This window comes from Punica granatum, chromosome 1 (assembly GCF_007655135.1).
Source record: "Punica granatum isolate Tunisia-2019 chromosome 1, ASM765513v2, whole genome shotgun sequence".
In the NCBI taxonomy this organism is placed as follows: Eukaryota; Viridiplantae; Streptophyta; class Magnoliopsida; order Myrtales; family Lythraceae; genus Punica; species Punica granatum.
In genome coordinates, this window is record NC_045127.1 from 43,015,844 (window position 1) to 43,039,405 (window position 23,562).

The 23,562-nt window shown below is 37.7% G+C and overlaps 1 protein-coding gene across 7 annotated transcripts; it reads right to left on the reverse strand.

The window, feature by feature from the left end:
* Nucleotides 1–1,731: 1,731 nt before the first annotated feature.
* LOC116192267 (phospholipase A1 PLIP1, chloroplastic) lies at nt 1,732–6,758 on the reverse strand. 7 transcript variants are annotated; one of them, XM_031520796.1, is made up of 8 exons: nt 6,264–6,758; nt 5,285–5,462; nt 5,083–5,194; nt 3,747–4,492; nt 3,121–3,636; nt 2,889–2,948; nt 2,375–2,791; nt 1,732–2,280 (listed from the first exon to the last, which is right to left on the reverse strand). In XM_031520796.1, the coding sequence occupies exons 4-8, from the start codon at nt 4,446–4,448 to the stop codon at nt 1,855–1,857; spliced, it is 2,121 nt and encodes a 706-aa protein (XP_031376656.1). In that variant the 5' UTR covers nt 4,449–4,492; nt 5,083–5,194; nt 5,285–5,462; nt 6,264–6,758; the 3' UTR covers nt 1,732–1,854. The 7 variants fall into 7 exon arrangements, with proteins under 7 accessions (XP_031376656.1, XP_031376625.1, XP_031376634.1 ...); XM_031520765.1 differs by having other exon boundaries at nt 3,747–4,489; nt 6,264–6,754; XM_031520774.1 differs by having other exon boundaries at nt 3,747–4,489; nt 5,083–5,198; nt 6,264–6,754.
* Nucleotides 6,759–23,562: the final 16,804 nt, after the last annotated feature.

A 23,562-nucleotide genomic window follows, 5' to 3' on the forward strand; every position in this document is an offset into this window, starting at 1 on the left:
AATTTGAGATTACTTATATAATTATAAAAATACATTTGTTTTGGATAAGTAGAAAATATATTTTCATTATAGTACTATATATTATAGTTATATACACCACTAATTCTATAAACTTATAGTTCATTAAGATAAAAAAAATTGAAAATAAGGAAGCCACAAGAAATTGTTTTCATATAAAAAAAATTGATGAAGTAAATATATGAATTAAATATCCGTGATACATTACCATAATGTATTAACGATCAATCATATATATATATATATATACACACTAGAGTTTTCACCCGTGCTTCACACAATTTAGTTGGATAAACTAAAATTGTGGGTTTAAAGAAATTAAAGAAAAGTTAGGGGCTCCACATTATGTTCATTTAAATTTTTGATATAAAAGTTAACAAATAATTATTGCTCAACGTCCGAGTATCAACTAATTCTTTTATTGATCTCAACAAGAGCTTTTCTTAAAAGTCCCAATCTAAGTGTCTTCTTACTCACTTGAATATATCGTCCTCACTCTCTGCCAAGGACGGATTCATAATTTGGGTCAAGATGACTCATGTCATTTCCTCGAGGGGTTTCTTTCCCTATAATTAGTTAATTGGGTTCATAGGACTCCATCGATTTATTCATTTGATCCAACTCTGAATTTATTTCATTTTCTTTCTCGCTAAGAATTCAAATAAGGTTTCGAACCATTCCAGTATGAATGAAATATTCTCAGAATTTTCTATTGACACGACATGCTTTGTTCCATTCATTCCTTTCAGGATCAACCGTGTGGTCTTACAAACTCTACCGGGGATAGAAAAAACAAATCCGTTACTTGTCAAAATTAAGGGATGAATCCCAGTAATTACATTGAAAATTGAAGAATGATATGTAAAATTTTCGAAAGTATCAAAATTTTGGAGAGTAATCTTCCTCAATCCTCTTTGTTCCCTACCTTCGGACGAAACAAATAATTAGCCGACGGCTCCTGCGCGGATTATACTAGAAAAAGGTTTAAACTTTTGGATGACCAAGGGAATGACGATAACTATATACTCAGTTGACAAGTGAAAAAGGAATCTACTGGAGATAATGAGCCAATCATGCTATGTGGGTTTCAGGAAAATCATAAACTGGTTATGGACCAAAGTGATGAGTTTTCTAGGGTTCATCGATTATTCGGATATATGTTCGCAGCTGACATTGTTGCTAATTTCCGATGCTTACACGATAAATTGTACAAAACTCCGTCAAAGTAACACGAGTCACGACACTTTTTGGATATATCAAAGAAAACTAAGTAGCAAAAAGAAGAGAAATGGAATTTGGTGTAGCGACACTCACCCATACCTCAGTTTCACTTCTCCGATTCCTTACTAGCAACAATTATGCACAAATGGATCATACATGAAGATTATTCATCTGATCTCAGAAGTGGTTGAGGACCTCATCACAAGGAGAGGCTGCTGTTTCCCGGCCCTACATCGCTTGGTCAGAGATATCCCGGCCGGATAGCTTATCAACAGATCGGGAGAATTGAGATTTCCGTCCATCTTCTCACTTACAAGAATGGAATTCCCGTTTTGATATTCTTTTCTTTTTTCTTTTTTTTTTTCCCGCTCGGTGCATACGTTCTCGAATTGATTCCTAATGGCTTATGTCCAATTCTGTAAAAGGAGACATTGATGAGCTTCTTTGCTCCGTCTTTGTACCGTGTAATATATTCCTTTTGGCTCTGGAAGCTTCACACGAAAGATTGCATTATCCTTTCGCTGTACTTGATACAATCCGAACGGTCGATACAGATTGCTGAAATGCTTATCATATACATGGGACTGATCATTATACATAATCCCGTTTAGGATCTTAAACGCCTGTCGTTACTTCTGTAGTCTTGAACTGCACGATGTCGAAATTTTTCTCGTGGCTCCAAGAATGCGGGGAAGGTGAAGCAAGCAGGGGCCATAATTGATTACTCTGCCTTCCTGCTCTATTCATGACCATCTTCAGTTTCCTCTGCTCTCTCAGGACTCCGTTGAGGGCCTTTAGGTAGTTGCTTGAGTCATGGTCCCGGAGGATAGCACCTTCGGATCCATACGCCGAAGGGTCGCTCAGGGTATCTAAGGGATGGGGGCGGTTGATGAAGGCTCTCACAGCCTTCGGAGAGAAGCCGCATTTTTCCTTGTCCAGAGCATAGAGGGCACTCCCGGACGGAAGTAGTGGGTGCGGCGGTGAGGTCTTCTCGTCTGGTTGGAGAATAAATAGCTTGCCCATTGGAGAGTATAACAGTTTCTGCAACAAAAAGGTTGTGTCTCAGCTTAAGCCCATTTAGACAAATCACTGATCCCGACGAAAGAACGCATGATATAATGGATCAGAGACGTACATTTCTATTTAGGCAAGGGTGCGATCTGAAGGACCCGTTTAGACGCTTGAGGAGGACTGCAACTTGCCCGGGGTAACTGCAGGAGAAGGCTCGAGGGACAATATCTCGGTGCATGATTACACAGTGAATGATGTTTTCATCCACTCCTAACTGATTGAGGATCTTTTCACCTCCACAGAGTATGAAGGGCGACCCGAAAGTGACAACAGGTCGAAGATTATACGGCGTCACGACTTTTCTGGTGAGTAGCATCAAATTGACTAGAAGGGCAAGGCTTCCTCCTAGAGAATGCCCAGCAAACTGAAACTTTGCACGCACGCCGTATTTATCCATGTGGCTGATTATTTCTGGCAGGAATTGGTCGTATATTCCTTTCGCGGCCTCATAAATCCCTCTGTGAACTATCCCTTCCGTTTCCTGCTCAATGGTCATTAGTAGTTAGTACGAGAGTGCTTGATTTCAATTACGGCATTGTTCGAATTAGATTTTTGAGAATGCTCACTAGTTAACATACCTCAAATCTGGTCGGCTCGAAAAGAAGGTTAGCCTGCCATGAAGCCAATGAATCTGATCCCTGAGGATAAAAAGACAGAATCAGCTATATTAAGCTTGAGTTCGTCGTTTTGAATTCAGAATTTCTCGGGCAAACAATAGTCGTCGGTTTATTGTTGATTAAATGTCTGTGTTGGTGTCGGTATCTTCTAGCGAACGTGAGTTCGAATCGAGGTCGAGGAGGATAGTACTACCTGAATAACAAAATATCGAGTGTATGTGCTCAAGTCGTCGCAAATGAACCACTCGCAGGGAGACGAGTGCAACGACTGCAAGTCCTGAGCTGCCTCTTGCTTTTCCTTCTCTCCTGCTGCAACCATTGCAGTCATTGTCGATGCCGCCATTTTAGCTGCTACTTCGGACTTATACATGCATGGCGATTTCCTTCCCTCCTCGTCCGTTTGGTCGCCAACTCTGCAGGGATCTGATTCATCGCCTTCCAGTTGCTTCTCGTGTCCGAGGGATAAAAAGTTCTTAGCTCGGGATTGGACATAAGACGCGGCAGAAGCAGCAATATCGTAAGCAACAGAGGGATGGATCCGGCGTTTCTGATCAGCCTTCTCAGAGCCGGAATCATTTGCTGTTTCAGCTGGAGCTGGTACACGAGTCGAATCCTGATCAAACTTTGCCTTAATCGCGGCTGCCTCGGCTTTCTTCTCGATGGAGGATGTCACGAATCTGAGCCCGAAGATTCTCCTCAAGTCCTCAGCCTGAAAGCACAAAGAAATTATAATGCACATATTTCAGAAACAACCAGCTACCATGAACATTCGTCACCATCAAGTCAGGATGAATGAAAACTTGTTCCAGGACGACGTACCCGAATCGTTGGTATCACGTAGGCGATATTGGACAAGAAAGCAAGCTGCGAGAATTGTTTAGTATCCGGTAAAGGTACTTTATCCAAGAACTTGGAGAAAGATTCACGGTCGTATTCTGCTTCACCATCTTCTTCATCCGAGCTATAAACAACTCCGCAACCACCCTCATCATCACCATCGTTAGCCCCACCGCATTGATCACCAGCTTCATCTAGGACGAAGGCAGCATTTCCATCCCCGCCCTTCATCTGCTGCCGTTTGCTCCAATGACTTCTGACCTCTAGCAGCCTCTCCACCCAATTCGCTCTCTTTATCTCCTTCTCCGGCTCATCCATCGTCTCCTGGCAGTTCTCCTCTGCGACGACATCCACATCGTCGCCCTCCCCTAAGCTCATATCCTTGCTTGTCTCCGGGTCGTAGAGGAAAGAACGCAGCGAGTTTGGTATGATGGAAGCGGAGATCGGGTAAGGGAGGGCTCCAGCAGACCGGCTGTATTTTAGTTTCGGCCAGGTCGAGGGGGCTCGCGTCCGGTTCATCGAGCAAGAGATGTGATTATCGGAGTAAGACCTTCGAAGAACTGCTCCGCTCCGAAGGTCGTTTGCAGACTGCGACCTGCGAATAAGGCCATTGGGTTCTCTCCCGATATCGGCCTTCCTCGCGGCGGCTGGCGAGGAGAGAATGGCCACACTATTGCATGCCATGTCAAGCTCTATATATCTATTTCTGATCTCCCTCCTGTCTCCTGCTAGCAAGAAGAAAGGTGTCGCCGAACATTATAAGGACATCATTGGACGGAACTACCTCGTTTGCAACGTACGTGGTCGTTATGACTATGATGAAAAAGTCTTAATTACCAAAGAAAATCAAATTCCTCAAATTATGTATTCTTATCATTTACGAAAAAAAAAGTGGAGATGTCGTTAACTACGAGGTCTCATTGAGTGAGAGTTCTAGACACGAACTCAGTCATTTCTCCCTGTGGATTAATTCTAAGCGTGGCAACTCGTGACTATAGAACCAAGCCGAACACTCAAATGACGAACTATTAGTCTCAGCTAATAAGTTGAGAACAACTCGTGTTTTCACTGAAAACGTATTATATTATTGTGTAGAAGCAAGTAGGAGAACTAACACATCGTGTCCCTTGACTTGGCCACCATGGCTAATACAACCAAACACTTTCAGGTAAGTAATACACAATCAAACATTTTCGTATAGCTAGGACGATTCTAGGGCATCATTTAACACGAGTGTTGCTCGGCTACGTGCAGACCACAATTTGAACCACAATTCAAACGGAACAGGAAGGTCGAGAAGACGGTGTTTGTCATGTACCTGAAATGGAAAAGGATGTTGCCTTGTTGATCACAACAACAGGCCTTGGGGCTTACAGTCCCAATCTAGGCATCTTCTTCCACCCGCGCTTGAATGTTTCCGTCCTCACTCACTACCTTCCAAGGATACATAAAAAGGGTAAAACAAAAAAATAATATTCATACCGAGAAAAGATAATAAAAGAAACCCGGAATATACAAACATTTGAATGGCCAAATAACGGCATGGAAAAGGAATCTGTTGGAGAATAATTGACCCATCCATGCTCTGTCTGACTGTGGAATTGTAATTAGCAAACGATCGATAGATACTGCAATGATGAGTTTCCTAGGATTCGTCGCGGTCCGGATATGTGCTTGGAGCCGACATTATCGTTGCTTCTGTGATGGACATAAACCAGACCGCGCGAATGCTTTGTCAAAACCTCACGATGGTATTTGGACAGATCGTAGGATACCAAATAACAATAATATGATGATCATATATAAATATATATACATATGTGTGTGTCCATTGTGTACGTATATATAAGACGTTAGGTTTATTTAAATGGTGAGGAACTGAATTTCAAGTACGGCATTTAAAGCTATGGGAACTAAGAAGGATGAGAGACATTAGTACTGATCAGCTGTAAGGTCTCGTTGCGAGAGGACAGATTGCATGTGCCCCAGGTGGAAAGCAGAAGCAGTTGCTATATATTAACTACTCATCCTCTCTTGCTTTTTGCTAATTATTGTGATCTTGGAATTCATGCCACTTATCGCGGTATCGATAATTATTGTATTACTTTTTCCTTTACATTCTGAAACCGTTGATCAACTTAAAAGTGGTGGTCCATGAGTACTTTAAATTTAAACTAATCCAAAGACTACCATCACCAAGCGATTAATTATCGGTTAAAGTGACTATCACAATTACCTATACGGTAATCAATCTTTCTTTGAGCACAACAAAAATACCGATGACCTCTACTGGCAAATGTGGAATCATGTATAATGATTGATCGTTCCGGAGCATTAACATTTAAAGGGAATGGGTATATTGAGTAATAAACAAATAAACAAACCAAATCGTATCTAATAAAGTTAACCATTAATAGCAGAGATGAATTCACGAGATGGGCAAAATCATGCAATGGAGCTCAACCATTAATGTGAACTTTGCCGTGAATGGCACAATACCTTATAATATTTACAGCGGAGGACCTGATTGCAGATTTTGTGCCCGGATCCCGGATTGAGCTGATCATCGGTCGAGGTCAAAATGCATAAGACATCAAAAGCTAGCAAAGCAGCTCTCTCGACGAGAGCAAGCCGAATGCGCCTCCGAGCTCACGAAATGGATCCAAACCGAAACTTCGATCTGCACTCGGGCTGGTCATGCGCGACGTCTGAGAGGAGTGTAGTTGCTTTCTTGGTCGAATGCCATTACAATTGTATCACCGGCAGAGAGATCATGAATTTGTCAACATCACACCCACACACTCTCTCCCCCTGACCCCTCTTTCTCTCCCTCTCGCTCTATGTTGGTGAAGTCTCGTTTAGGTATGGGGAGATCCGACTTTTACTATTCGTGTGTCCTTTGATGTTTTTTTCCCCTATAAATGGGAGTCCTGAAGTTACCATACACACACACATATATATGTATGTATGTGTGTATGTATACATGTGTATGTCCTGGGGGGAGAACCGAGCAGGGAGAGGGGCAGGATCTCTGGTGGCGAGTGCTTAAGAGAATCTATTCACGTGAACATTGAGACTCGCCACTTGTTAAAACATATATTATTTGCATTGACATTATTGCCCCCATTCTCTTTTTTATTTTTATTTTTTTTTTGTATGAACCATAATATCTAAAAGTTCAATTAGAACTCTTTTTTTGAATTCATTTTTTCGATCGTATAAATTGTGTACGAGTATAATAAGGAAAAAAGAAGAGGATATCTGTAATAAGGAAAAAAGAACAGTATTGTGATTTCATTTCCTTAAAGTTTTTGCTCCCCCCACAACAAGTTTATTATAGCACCGTGATGATTCAAATAATTTGCATTTCACTTGCACGTCGGATGGAATTATTATTAATGATAAAAGTTTGTATTTTTTTACTGAAACAAATTGTATATTTTATTATTTAATTAAATCTTTAAAAATATTAATTAATTTATAAATAATAAATTCTTTAATAATTTTCAAGTTAACGATGAACAGAGAATATTTCATCATATTGAGTTAACTTAATTAGACACTTTAAGTTTATTTACATAAAGAAAAAACTTTTTTTTTGGGTGAAAACGTGAAATACGGGGCCAGGCCCTAGATATTAAAAATAAACTCAAGTAATACAAAATCAAGGCGTAGAGACCCCGGATAAATCAGCAAGTAGCAGAAAGCTAAGCCCAATAGGACAAAGACTCAATCTGTGAACTCCTACAGAGGAGAAGGCATAATTCGAAAGCCAGTCCGCACAATAAGTATGCCGCAAGACAACCATCCAATTCCATGGAAGATAATTGCGAATATCTCGTGGTAGAGAACTACTCCAGCCACTAGCAAGTCGACTCGAAGATAACGACTGGATTACTACTCGTGAATCCATCTCAGGAATAATTTTACAATGACGGCATTCCCATACCATGTCAAGCCTAGAACGAAAATCCGATAGCTCAACCATAAAATATGTGGCATAAATTTATATATTTTATTGATAAAATTAGTAATGGGACTTGTTTTACTTTTTTTTTTATTTTGTTTTCTTTATATTCTTATCGATTCGATGTATCTCCGTTGGAATTGAAAGTGAAAATAAAATATAATTTCCCATGTAATGTAATTAATCAAACGACAACGGGTCTTATCGAAGGCAAGGTGCCCCGAGGCATGAGCATGAGGGCAAATTTGGCAGCTTAAGGGAGCTGAAGAGACTGACAGATATTTTATGGATGCAGAGAGAGGCAGCAAAAAGGAGAAGGGAAACGTGGGGAATAATAGAGGGGAGGGGAAAGGCAAATTGGTAATTCAACGTGGGTCGAGGGGAGAGGCCAAGTGTGTGGCTGCATGAGGTGAAGCAGCCGGTGGAGGCGGCGGCGCGGTCCATGTTTCAGGGCAGGGCGGCGGTGCTGATTGCTGATTCCTGCCTGCTTCCCCCTTTAAATTCCTGCGTGCGCCGTGTCGTATTTTTCGTCCTCCTTTTTTTTTTGTCCTCTCTTTATTTATTTTCTTTTTTTTTGGTGAATTATTTTTTTTCTTTTTAAAGACGAGAGGCTGGACGTACCAAAGATTTGGTGTGATTCCTGAGAGAACAAATTATAAGGTATAGTTTTTTCTTGAGTAAATTAATGATATGTCATCGAGATGCATGTTATATCAAATTCGACCTAAAAATTTTTTTACATCAAATTGAGCCTTGAGAGATTAAGTGTACATCAAATTCGACATCAAGAAATTTTTTACATCAAGTTGAACCTTGAGAAATTAAGTATATATCAAATCCGACCTCAAAATTTTTTTGCATCAAATTGAACCTTGAGAGATTAAATGTATATCAAATCCGACCTTCCGTAGGAATGCCGTCCAACAATGGATGTAAAATTTTGATATGGCATTCAACAGCTGATGTTGCATTGTTTGATCGTTTTCTTCCATTTTTTTTATTATTCCTCATTTATGTTTGGTTTAAAAAAAGTATTTCTTACAGTTTCCTCACTTTTCAGTTAGAGGTGGGAAATACTTCCTCCTCCCGGTGTGTCCTCCTTAATCTCTGGTGCTCTCGGCGTAGACCCGCCAATCACTGCCGCTGTAATCTCTCCGTCACCCTCTCTCTCCTTGCCTCTAGCTCTCTATACTTTGCCATGCCTAACTGTATCGTGTGTCCCCGCGGGCTTATCCACCGCACGTCTGCCAACTCTTTTTTTCTTTTTTCCCTTCTCCTTCTCTCTTGATGTCTGGGTATTCTTTTCTGATGGGTAAGTATCAAAATTTAGGGCTTTGTCTCAATTTGGAACAATGATCTCAATTTATCTAGTAGCATTTTCTATTGTTCCAGTGATAGAATCCCATATTGATTCATTAACAGCACTGTTGTTTCCCCAAGAGATGCAAGCACGAGACGATTTTTCTATTCCTTTAAATGCATATGTTTTAATCGATTCTTGCCTCAATTGCTGCTATGATTTTTTTTTTCTTTTGGTGTCCAGCTTTGATTTTAATGAGAAAATAGCAAATATTTTTGCAAATCTTTATGCTTACTAGTTGGTTTGTAAATACATTTGATAACTAGATTTAGAAAGCTCAATCAAACCGTTCTTTTGGTTCGCAGTTCTTTTAACCTTTAATTTAGTTTTGTTGGAAAATATGATTACACAGGGGTAAGATGAGTAATAAGATAGGGAATGACTAAAATTGAAATAAAATAAATATATAATGTCATAAAACAATGAGAATGGGCAATATGATGGAAGAAAACAATCAAACAATGCTACATCAGTTGTTGAATGCTAGATTAGATTTTTCCATCCATTTTTGGAAGGCACTTTGACGGAATATTGTATTTGATGTACACTTAATCTCTCAATATGTAATTTGATGTAAAAAATTTCTTGAGGTCAGATTTGATGTACACTTAATCTCTCAAGGTTCAATTTGATGTAAAAAATTTATTGAGGTTGGATTTGATGTAAAATGTATCTCTCGAGAACCAAATCATTAATTTACTCTTTTTTTAATTATAAGAGCGAATATAAAAAATTTCATTAAAATTCAAATAATTGCATGTAAATTTTTCTAAAGTAAAAAAATAATGAGAGCCTCCTCTCGGCCCTTCACAGTCCATCTCTCAGAGTGGGGATATGATATTGGCAAATGGGAGGATTACCGCTGCTCTTTACGAGAAAGTCTTATATGTAACAGAGTCCACTTGGCAAAATTACAATTCTCTACGATATCCCAATTTCTATTGATTTTTAAAAATATCATAAAAATAGAAATTTTTAAGCTTGCGTTTCGTTTTCCAGTTGAATAAGTGATTCAACTCAATTTGATTTTGTGCAATAATTGCAAGTGTTGCGAAATATATTGATGTATAAGAATATACATATGTATGTATATATGTGTGAAAGTATATGGATAATTTATTATTAAAAAATTAATTATAAAAAGTAGATAAGAAATTTATTATAGAAAATGGTTATGAAAAATATGAGTAAGAAATTATCATTAACTAGCAAAAACAGATAAAACAGTAATGATTATATTATTAAATTTTGGAAAGACTATAATTGAGTTGATTAAAATTATCATTTAAAAAACAAACAAATAATTCCAATTTAGTAGCAGTCTTTTATTAACTAATGGTTCGTATTTTGTGATTTTACCATGTAGATTCCGTCATATATATCCATTACACACGAGACTTTCTCGCTCTTTAAGGACACGGAGCCTTTTGTCTTGTGACAATTCGGCCGCATTCCCTTGCCAACCACTGGAATCGAATCGAATTGAAGAAAAATCGTCATTTCTTACCGATTCCCCCACAATTCTCGGCGCTAGATGAGGAAAATCTTGATCTGTTACTATCTTTGATTCAAACTGGCCTTCTATGTTAATCCAGCATATTTTACACGATTACTTATCATACTTCCCACTAAAATGTCATCTTATCCTTTTTCTATAAGTAGATATCTTCTAATTCAATCTCTTTTCTTCACAAATAGCAGGCTCATGTGCCGAGGAAGATGGTACGAAAGTAGAAAATTGAAGGGGATAACAGAATTACACCTTGAACTTCTTGAGAAATATACACTGTCATGTATAACTCTTTACTTAGTATTTGACACGTTATTGAACTCATAACACTTATTTCTTACATTTTTCTTGACTTTTGATTAGAACTAACACATACCACTTGAGGTGTTAGTATCAATAATATTTTCTCGAACTTCTTATGGGGTGTTTGGTTCACCAAACCTAATACCCTATTCCGGAAAGTTATTCCCGACTTTCTATCGTATATTGCTGCGTTAATTGTAAAAATGAATTGTTATAACCCCTTTCCAAGTTAAAATTTTACGATGACTAGTTATTACATCAGGGATGAACGCAGGATTTAAATTGATGAGAGGCGAGGTCTTTGAACGGACATGTAAGATCTTTTTTGAGTTAGTGGATGTATACAAGAAATTTCATCAAATTTTTTAAAAAATATATATAAATTTTCTTAGGATGTCAAAATTTTAGAGAGGAGGCAACTGTTTCTTAGTCTCGCAATCCAAACACTTGATATTCTCAAATTATAATCATGGACCACACATGTTATCTCTATACAATAGATAATTATTGTACCATTATCCACATTCTCAATAATTTAATATGTTTATCAAATATAATAATATCATATTTTAATTTATAATGATTTCACAGTTAAATTTTCATTATAATCGTACCATTATCGGTAATTAAACGATATTTGAACCGAATGACCTCTTAATCTGGAGTTAAAAGTGAGTTTTACCGTATCGAATGTCCTTACCTTCTTGGTTTTTTTTTTCCAATATGCACTACTTGACATCCGAAAGCTCACTAAATATAAAACTCTACTAATCATGAATTTCTCTATTTATAAAATTCATTTATATTTTATTAAAAAAAAAGTTGTCCAATCACTTAAGTTAATCCATTTTTGATCCTTTGTGACTATCTCAGAAAGCTCATACCCGGTGTCAGCACCCAATTTCGGTCCATCGGCTCCAGGGGGCAAAATCGTCATTTTCCAATTTATTACCTTTTTTTAAATAATAATAATAATAATAATAAATAAATAATATATATATATATATATATATATATATAATTTCGGGCAAGCTGGGCAGCGCTCACCGGTTGCCCGTGATCCCGCCGGCCCAAAATATATATATATATATATATTCGGGTAGGCCGAGTAGGGCCGGGCAGCGCTCACCGGCTGCCAGCTATCCCCGCTGGCCCAGAACCCCCAAATCGCGGGTATCCGCGATTTTCCCCGAAGATCGGTCGAAATCTTAACGGAAAAGGGTAAGAGATTGCAATTAAATGGACAGAAAGACAATTCGAAGGAAGACGAACAGAACCCAGTGAGAGAAAACGGGAAATTTGCTCTCGTTTTGGGGAATTTTGAAATCGGACGAATTCGGAACCTTCGCCGGAAAACCGCAAAATTTTCCCCGATCCCGACTGTTTTAACCCCGGTGAGGCCCAGATCGGCCACGGCGAAGCGTCAGCGGTGTCCAGAACCGTCACCGGCGTCCATTCCAGCCCTCACCGCGGCGTCCAGGGGCAAGAACCGCCGCTCGCAGCGTCGTCACCGCCGTTCTCGGCAATCCCGACCGCCCGCAGGCTAACGGGCCTCAGCCCATTTCTCTTGTTTCGCAGGTCCAGCCCAAATCCATTCGGCCCAACGCGCTCAGTCCGGCCCAGCGTTCTTCCAGGAGGTTTCTCCTTCGGGCGGGCAGTCCAATTCGACCCGATTCATCCGGCGATTTTTTTTTATTTTTACAAAATCACCCCTCAACTTTCCGAACTAGGTAAATTCTCGACTTAGTAGCATGATTAGGGCTCCTTTCCTGAATATTAATGCTTGCTTGATGGATATGATGTGAAATGAGCGTTCTTGGGTTGCGTGGGTGATCGAATTTGTCCCGAACTAGATTTTACGAACTTTCTATTCTGTCCCATTTTAGTCCAGAGGACGCATTTTATTTCATTTTATTTTTTAGATCTGCCCTGAACTCTAAAATTCTTTTCCGTCAAGCCCAGCCATTTTCGCCATTTTCCAATCGGTCCTTGAATTTTTCCAGAATTTTTATAAGCATCCCAAAAACTTTTCAAGTTGTTTCAGTTTAGTCCCGGGGCCATTTTTCACCCTTTTCAGATCTGCCCCGAATTTCAAAATTCTTTTCAATCAAGCCCAGTCAGTTTACTATTTTCCAATCAGTCCTGAAATTCCCAGAATTTTTCAAGCATCCCGAGGAACTTTCCAACTTGTTTCAGTTTAGTCCTGGGGCCATTTTTTTGTTTTCAGATCAGTCCAGATTTTCAAATTCATTTCAAACAAGTCCTAGGACATTTTCAGTAATTTTTTCATAGTTCCCAATATTTCATAATTTTCAAATCGGTCCCCGAAACTTCATCAGAATTTTCAAATCTGTCCCTGCTCTTTTAAAATCGTTCAATTCAGTCCCCTGGACATTTTCTAAAAATATCCGACCCTTTCCTACTTGGATCACCGACCGATAATGTATGTGCCCCATTTAAATATTTTATTTTTGTAATTATATGTATACAACGTGACAATGTCGGAAATTAGAGTTTATCGGGCGGTCAATTAATGGCCATCTCGACGACTCGAAATCCGTAGACTAAAGCATTCGGCAAATTTCTAATTAACCTAAAATTCTGCATACGGGATAATCGGGACGTTAAATTTGGCTAAATTAAATCACTTGACTATTTATTGTACGAACCGATTAATAATCCGTAATCGCATCGACAGTTCAAGAACTGTTAGTCACTCCCTTTTTAAATTCACAATTTCAAAAGCATTGAGATACGTGCTACGTAATCTTGATTTTTCATACACACACATATTTTTCGATTCAAGGGGGATGATTATCAGTTCTTGTCTTGCCGTCACTCTAGTATAGGTTTGTGTTTAGAACGAGTTAAAATATGGAAAAACAGATTAATCTCAAACTCGGCTTAAATCAAACATGGGCAATAGTCAAATAGAGGGTTAGGTTTTAGGTGAAAATACTCTTAATCTATAAAAGCCATATTATCACGATACATAATAATCTAAAAATAATCCACACATTTGAGACTTGACTATGGACATCATGTCTTTGGGGCCGTTAAAATGATGTCGAATGCTACATGCCCTATCTATCACTCATTTTGTTTGTTTTAGGGTAGGATTTGCATGCCAAAATACCCCGGTTAATAATCAGTTAATTCACGTAAATTCGGCGATAACAAAACCTCATTGTTTGTTTATTTGAGCTTGCTTGTTACATATTTGCACTTGTTTGTTATGCGGATCGAGCCTGATGCTTTAGGACTCGATTCACACTGGGTCCAACGCGCATAACCGTCGATCACGAGGTCCTATACCCCATACACCGAGTGCGCATTTAATTTAATTTTCGGTCTTTTCCAAACCATACGGAGAGCATGAGTGAAATAATGGCCGAAGGCGAACCGACCGGGATTTAGTCATTGTAATTTATCTTTTATTTGAGATAAGGATTTATGTTGTATATTTATTTCATGTAATAATCCTGGTCGGAGAGTGGACGGTACGAGGATTTCTTCGAATTTAGAATATCAAAACGGGCGAGTCAAATGCAACCCTAAATTATGTGGTAAATAAATAAAATGGCAAGTCTCGCAAGCTAGAGTACCGAAAGGGCGTGTGAGATATAAGCCCACATGTAATAGAACTCCCGAATTCGGAATTTCAGGTTCCGTACAGACCGTTGCCTTAGCATTTTAGGTGTACCCCTTACCCCTAGACCCGGATAACTTGCCTGCCCTCGATCTTCGGGTCGTAAAATGGCAAGTGGCGATTCATTCTCACGTGCGTCTATCGTGCGTTCCCGGGAAGGTGGACACTCTCAAGCCGCGTTGCATTTAGGCGCGCGCATGCGTGCCCCAACGAGATAAAATTCGGGTGTGCACATCCGCCATGTGTTCCACGAGCGCATACCTGTTTTGTGTTGTTTCTTTTTCTCTTCCACGAAACAGGCTTCTGTCTTTCATTTGTCAAACCTCGAAGCCTTCGCCTAAATCGAATGCTGTCATGCTTTCGATCAGGGGGGAACAAAAAAAAAGGAAGGAATGCTGTGATGTGATGCTGCTCAGCCTGCTCTTCCACTCGGAAAAAAGGCTGGACTTGGCTTTCTGGGCCTGCTGTGTTGTTGTTGGCCCATCACTTTGGCCTGGAACATCGACATTCGACGTCGGCTTTGGTGGGACCACGTCCAGTTGTCCACGCCCCAGTCATAATTTGGCAGCTTTGGTGATTACTGATTTCCAAATTACCAGCGTCATGTTTTTCTTGGCGTTTCACGGAGAGATCACGAAGTATTATCAACCGGGGACGGATTCAAGAATTTGGTCCAAGGGGGACAAATTCCGAAAGGGGGTATACTTAACATAACGCGTGAGAAATTTTATATTGTCCATACTCACATAGTAGTTATGCATATATGTCCATATTTAACTGCAAAAAAAAGACTCTGGAATACCTGGAAAAAAAAAAGACTCTGGAAATCATTATTGTATGTTTTCAACGTGGTTTGCAGGATTCCTAAGGTCAAAAGTTTACAATTTCGGTTTCGATGTCAATGAATGCTTAGGACGGTGTAGATTTTGGGGATTAACATCGTATATGAAAGAACGATTTAGGAGATACTGTGACTATGTCAAATTCATATATCAATTCCCCTTTTTTATATAAGTACAAGTGAACTGTCCCTGCCCAAAACCCTATTAGATCCATCAATTTTGTCGTCTTTTGGAAAATCAGCAAATGAACTAATTGGAATTCCAGCAATGGCGCTTGCTTTAAAATTTCGGTCGCTTCACAAGCACTCCCAATCATGCCAGATGTGATTGGTCTTAATGGGGTCTTCCGAGCTATGTGTTCGTCATGGCAATAGTATAACAATCCTAACAATCATTATAATATAAAAAGCCGAGTCACAAGACATGATCGTAAAATCCTCAGCTCTACATGAATTGATCTTTTAACTGAAATGGGAGATTAGAGAAAAAAGAGAACCCAAATTTTGAATTAATACGGCCGAGTGTGGTGGAGTGGGTTTTACAAGATTCATTGTTCTTCTAGTAGGCGTCTTTTTCTTTTTCTTTTTCTTCTTCTTCCTTCTTTTCCCTGCATTGCCCCTGCCTTACCTCTATGAAATTTCATGTTGCAAAATTATGAAACACGTGTATGGTCCAGATTCTATCTATTGTTTAAAGGCTTAAATAAAAATAGGGATATTCATGAGCTTTTATAAATGGGGGTGACCCTTCCCAGACTTTAATGGGTAGTTAAAGGGTTTTTCCTATTGGATCATGAGAAGAGTTTAGGAATTTTTCATCAAAACTTAAGGCTACGTTTGATTCGCTGGAATGCAATTGATATGGAATAGAATAGATATGAAATAAAATAGACGGGGAATATAATAGAAATTCTGATGAATTTTTTTTGTTTGATTGGAGGGAATAACAAAACTGAAATTTATAATTCCGATGCTTGGTTGACTTGAATAAAGAATAGAAAGAACATAATTAGGATGAAAAGACAGAAATGCCGTTCATTCTAAATCTAATAGGGTTTTATAGGATAAATAAATAACTTTAATGATGATTTTTATAATTAATAAAAAATAAACATTTTAAATAATTTAAAAGTAAATATTTTTCGAAAATTAATTATTTTAATTAAATTACTGAAAAATTATGATTATTAATAAAAGTAATTATTTTAATTAGAAATAGTAAAATTATTAATATTTAAATGTTTATTAATAATGAATTAATAATATTATTTTTTTAGTTGTAATTATTAGAAGTAACTATTTTAAGAAATTAATATGCATAATTAATAAAAAAATTCTTAATAAAAACATATTCTCTTATAATAAAAAATTACGTACATTATAATTTAATTATTAATTAAATAATTAACAAAGAATAGTCATTTTTACTTAAGGATTTCGTGTTCCTTACAATAATTTTCTTTTTAGAATAATTTTATTTTTTCAGGGACTGAGACTAATCCCATTTGGATTTAAAATCTTCAATATTGTAGTTTTTCACATACTAATCTTTTTTTAAAAAATCCATTTTTCACAATTCCTTGATGAGAATTTATTTGTAAATCTATTTTCACGATAAGAATTGAAAAATAAAAGGATTATCGACCAAAGTTACTTTGTTCGAATTCCGGAGATGAACACCGTCAAACTAGTAGAAGTTTTCGTTCACTGGACCAACGAATTTCGTACTTAAATGCTCAAGGCAGAATGTGATAAGACCAAAGATGAGGAATGTTACACTTTGCTTGACAATTAACATATACAGTACAACATTCATCCCAAAACAAAGGGACATATGCAGTACATATTGAATAATACAAGGAGGAAAACATACACACAAACATTTTAGTATACATTTGAATACACACAGATAGAGCAACGACTTTCCTCTTCTTACTCTTACTCTGCAAACTCAAGCGATCCATAACTGCAAAATGGATTCAAAATATATTACAGTAGTCTTATAATCAATGTAGAGAAGTAGTGAATGAGAGCACATTCTTGTCAAGGGCATGAGCTATTTAGTTAGAAAAGTGCCTTATTTCATTTGAAAACGTATGTCCCCAGAGTTCAAAGAAGCAGGTAGTAGTTGTTCATTCATTTGTTCATCATCAGAGAGTACAACTCCAAGAATTATCCCTCGATAACTCCCCGAGATAATGAAGCCATACTAGTCATATTCCATTCCACTCTTCTCCGTAACCGTAAGCAGAAAACATTGTGGTAGTAGGAACAAACATACAACAGAAAACACACATCAGCAGAGGCAGTAAGAACAAACATACAACAGAAAACACACATCAGCAGAGGCAGTAAGAACAAACAACACTTTCCACAACATAAAACACACATATCAATCAGCAAACACCATTTCCAACACTAAGGTAGTAGGAAACAACACTTTCAGCACTGAGAGGGAGTAGCAAACAACACATAAGGAGCACCGAGGTAGTAAGAACAAACATCTCAGTTGAATCAACAAACATATCAATATGCTTCGGGGTAGAGGAAAAGCGAAATTCGTTTCCCCAAATCACCCCCTCAGAAGAATCAAAACCGGAGACTATGCCTTCAAGACAACCTAAGAGCTTCGAAAACCCGACCCCAAAACGAAAAACCTACATGAAATTCGAAAACCTAACCTGAAAATCAATTGCATGAACTTAAAATTGAAAAACCTAACTTGATAATCGACTGCCATTAACTTAAAATTGAAAGCTCGGACTTGATAAGCAGCGGGAAAAACCTAATTACAACGGATTCCTGAGGTAGAAAGCGAGCAGATAACTTCGGCAGAGTGAGAGGATCAATGTCTTCAAGCGGGGAATGGGTTGACGAGCGAGCTTCAACTCGCGGACTGGAGTCGCCGAGTAGACTGGCGAAGTCGAGTTGTTGAGGGGCGGAGCTTCGAGGGAGGATTCGTAGTCGGAGCAAGGCTTAAGCACTTCTCAGCTTGGGTTGCTCTGGCATTACAGTCGTGAAGTAGAGAGATAGAACGATAGCATGAGATTGAAATTACTGAAGAAACGTGAGGGCATTTTCGTCTTTTCACATCCTTTTTCAGGATACACAATGGCTATTCCGGACATTCAATGGAGGCTTTCAAATTCCTTATGAAAGCCGGATTGTGATGCCCATCCGGAATAAGTATTCTGCATCATAAGCAAACCAAACGTCGGAATGCGGATTCCATATGGAATACACAGGGAATGGAATAGGTTTTCCTGCGAACCAAACATGCCCTAAGGGCTTGGGAAGGGTTTAGTATTTTGCATCAAAACCCATCCCAAACCCATTAAGATATATTACTAAAATTCCCACATTCATTTGTTAATTTTACAAAATAACCTTCAATTAGTATTCACTCATCACCTTCACCCTTGACATATTCTACTTGTGCCTGTCATCTCTGCCCTTCTTTCTCTGCTATTCCAGCCTCTCCCCATCGGTCAAGTACCGATCTTCTCAAACTATCACACAATTCCATTGAAATCTATTGTTTCCTCCTCGTTGTATTGGTAAAACTCGATGTTATTAACCTCTTTCGAGAGTGATATTAATTTAATCGATGTTTTTATTCTTGATACTCGTTTGATATAATATTTGCTCTATTATCGCTGCTATTCAGGTTTTTCTTTTATAATGGCTAAAAGTGCATTTACGGGTAAAAGAAGGGGTTTTTGGTGGGAATCCGTTAACTTAGTAGGAAGGATTTGAAATTTTTTCTCTAAATTCTTAATGGATTTGGGAAGAATTTGGAGCCCTACGATTTCTAAAGGGTTTGGATTTGGGAAAGGATCCAGCTGTCCCAAACTCTACCCATGAACATTCCTAAATAAAAACAATTACGGTAGTTAATTTTTTAGTCAACCACCATAGAATTTCCACTAGCAATACAATGAAATTGTTTGATATTGCCATCCACAATATCCACAATTCATAAAGATCTCATTGTATTTTAGGAGAATATCAAGTTGACTCAACTCAATATATATAGTAGAGGTGAGGATAGCAAAAGAGCACAATAAATAAAATGAGCTTTTTCGTCCTTGCCAAATGAATTGCCTACTCTTTCTAGTAACTTTCCCAAGAATACAATCGGGGACTACGATGCCGTTCATTCCGAGTTCAAGTATCAAATGTGTCAATGGAAGACCGCATACTCTGTTCCACACATAAATTGTATGGACCCCTCTGGGCGGCCTGTTTAATGAGCAGTAACAACTAGCCTATAGGGAGAGCAACTGTGGGGTCTCTGTCTCTGATGCAAAATCCATAAGCTTATATCCCTTTCACCATCTTCATTTTTCTTCTTCATTGGGACCCTCCACGACTTCCGGACAAGATAATGTCGCTATGCGCTTTGAGTTAACTAATTGATGCAAGTTTTAATGTCGAATATGAGTCATCGATGTAATAGCTTGTTGAGCGTGAACTGCCCCTTTTCATCAAAAGCAATAGACCTAATCTTGAACCTTTTTTCCCAGCCATATTCTGATTGGCTAATTAATTATAACCCAAAAGATTTTCTGCTCATATTACATAGCTTCTACTTAAAAGTGAGTTCTGGACCTTCTGGTCAAAGTAGGCTTTAGGGCTTATCTTCTCTGGTTGATGAATCCACGATCCATCACATGTGCATCTTATGAGATATTTTCGTTTTGATGGATGGATATCTTGAAAAACCAACAGTAAACTCTTTTCTGTTTTTTTTCCCCCTCCAAAGTATGTGATTCTATCGAAAAACCAAATGATAATACCGGCAGCACTATAAAAGCTCGTCATCATGCCACGTATATCTTTTCTTTGAAAAATGTAGATAAATGCGCATGGAAATTTCAAATAATCATTAATCAGGAAAATGGTTATGGAGTTTAATGAAAAATCTCACATGACTTGGGAAAAGGACAAATGAGATGTGATTATAAATTTGACTTGGAAAACGTGTGTTTTTGTTGTGTAGTGTGTTGAGTTAAAGTTAAAGTTAAAATTTTTGAATTGGGAAATGTGTATTTTTGTTGTGTAGTGTGTTGAGTTAAAGATAAAATCGTTGAACTCGAAATCCAAACGGGGCATTACGGACACACTTCTGATTATGTAATATCACGGCAACCAAAGTGTTCGTTAGGGTAAGAAAACATGTTTGAAAGCACATAAGGGCAAAGATGGGTATCAACATCCAACTTATTTTTTTCTCTCAAAAATATGTGACTGTCGAAAAACCAAACAATAATATCGATAACACAATACAAAATTTCGTCATCGTGTCATGTATATTTTTTTCTTTGGAAAATGTAGATAAATGCACACATAGCAGTTTCAAATAATCATGCAGAGAAGGGATTATAGAGTTCAATAGGAAGTGGCCCCGTTTGTTTTCAAAGAATTTAATTTTAACTTTAACTTTAACTTTAACTCAACACACTACACAACAAAAACACACGTTTCCCAAGTCAAATTTATAACTATATCTCATTTATCCTTTTTCACAATCAAAATCAAAATCAAAGTAACTTTAACTCTGAATCTAAACTGTCTCTAACATAACATTGAGTAATGGGGACACCATTGACACTTTAACATCATATGGCAGCCCAAAGTGTTCGTTAAACATGTTTTGGACATCTCTCTTTTTGGGATTTCGAGGGAGTACTAGAATGAGTCAAGCTGTGGGAGAATGTGGAGTTTCCATGCAACACCCGATGATGATTTTGTCCCCTGTGGACTTTTGTCTTCTTTCTTTGCCGGTCCAGTTGCTTCGAACCAATTGGCACATTTGTCAATTCTATGCTTGCTGTCATATGAACACTCAGGATTTTTTTTTTGGGCCCTATATATTCAATCCCAAAACTCAATTATTATGGTGCGTTTGGTTTCAGCGTTAAAGTAATTTTGATTTTGATTGTGGAAAATAATAAATAATAAATGATTGTGTAGTGTGTTGAGTTAAAGTTAAAATTAAAAATTTTTACTTGGAAAATATATATTTTTATTGTGTAGTGTGTTGAGTTAAAGTTAAATTTAAGTTTTTTATGATTTTAACTACGAAACTAAACATAATATTAGCTTTTGATTTGATTTGACATTAATTCATCAATATGGATTTTTTTCGGTGTCAACACAGATATTCGAAAGTATAATTGGATTTCGACTAATTTAGTCGAGTCGAATCGGCCTATTAAGGGATAATGCGCTCCCATCGTTAATATGAATTCCTTAATGGAGTGGGTATTGATGTAACATCTCATGGGATCCCATTCCCGGCACTCGCGGAGAAAGAAAAATATTTTTGTGCCATTTTTTTTTTTGAAATTAAGAAGTGGTGGTTGATTGGTGCCTTTGGGGTAGTGAATCCATCTCATCAACACAACTACTTTGGTTCAACTTGGAGTAATTGATGGATTAATTGGACGCAAGGTGGAAAATGTTCGGTCACTTCTTAATGCCACTCTATAAATTCTATTCCCCTTTTCTAACATAACAAGTGGCATGAGAAGGAATATCGAAAAAAAAGACGATGATAAAAGGCAAAAGGAGAAAGCTTAGCTTCACTTGTTCATAACAGAAGTACAAAATACAAACAGAAGTATATATTGGTAAAAAATAATCTCGTTTGCAATCGTCAAACTTAACTCAAACTTTGATATAAGGATTATTCTTCGTGGCTGATCAACCTCGTAGTCATTGAAATTCTCTCGTTACCACAATATTTAAACCCACAATATTATAATCCAAGAGGGTAAATGGGGAATTGCATTTGGAGTTTAAAGTTAATGAGAACTGGTTAGTCGTCACTGTCCATCCTAGCACGTAAGGGGCAAAGATGGGTGTATTAACACATCATTACTAAGAGCCACATCAGTTAATAACTTTTTAGGTTCTTTTTTGCTTGAATTAGTTGACTTGTTGGACTTGAAACTGAAAATTCTCACTAGAAATTTCTAAGATCATTACTAAAAGTTTACAACCTAAACGCTCTATGTCGTAACGAAATTCTAAATCTAGTTTTACACAAGAATGGCAATTATAATGCGAGTTGTCTCTATTCCGGTGTATCTCATGATAAAGCTGATACAGATTTATTAACTGTACCAATTGCACATTAGTTGGACTCTGGATGAGTCTTATTTCACAAATTAATGGGGCTTTTTTGGCTTAAAAGGGAGACCGATAGATCCGGTATAATGAAATATAAATTTTAATATAGCCAACAAATAGTAGTCCCATTACTACGAGAATCGAATTTAGAGTCTCTTGATAATCAGGCGATGACGTATATCATCGCACTACACGCTTTTTTCTTCACAAATTAATCGGACTTTACTGTGGTAATAAGCTCCTTTCGTAAGAAAGAAGGAGAAAATGAAAATTTTTTTTGGTGATTTTCCTCATCATATGGTTCAAGAAAGTACTAATAGGATCGCAAAAAATGCGTGTGTAAATGGACTTATATTGTCACGTAATTAGAAAGCCATAAATTCGTGTCACAAATAAAAGAAAATTCATGAAAAAAGCGATTGTTTGGTCCAATGGTTCATGAATTTGCCTGAAATTAAGGGGTTCTGATTCTGAATCTTTATATGAGCAGGATTATGGTTGGAAAAACTTATGTCGACAATGGGATTTCACGGGTTCCCCTTGTGCGAGTGGATAAACATGAAAGTTACCAAAATTGATAAGTCTTCAAGGTTTAGAAAAATCTAAGCCCAATGGGAATTTGAAACATGTCAATCTCTAAGTGGAGGATTACCTAACCCATCTATACGCAAATTACATCACACTAAATGGATAGATTGAATTAAAAAAAACCCCTTGGGCGGTGGTGGATGGCGATAATTTTGATCGGAAATGCATAAAATATTGGCCATTAGTATGGCTAAATTCGACTAATGTGGTGGTCCTGCCCAAATCAACAAAAAGATCATCCCCTTGTCCTCTCTCCGGTACGACGTGGACGCCACGCAATCGGTCTCATCTATATATTTGTCGTTCCCCTTGTTATCAGGCTGTACTATTGACAATATACGTGACAAGAGCCATGTGATTTTGAATCACCTGATTCTATTGGGAAGTAATTTTGTCGAAGAGCTCCATATATAAAAAGAGATGACAAAATTGATATTCTTCAA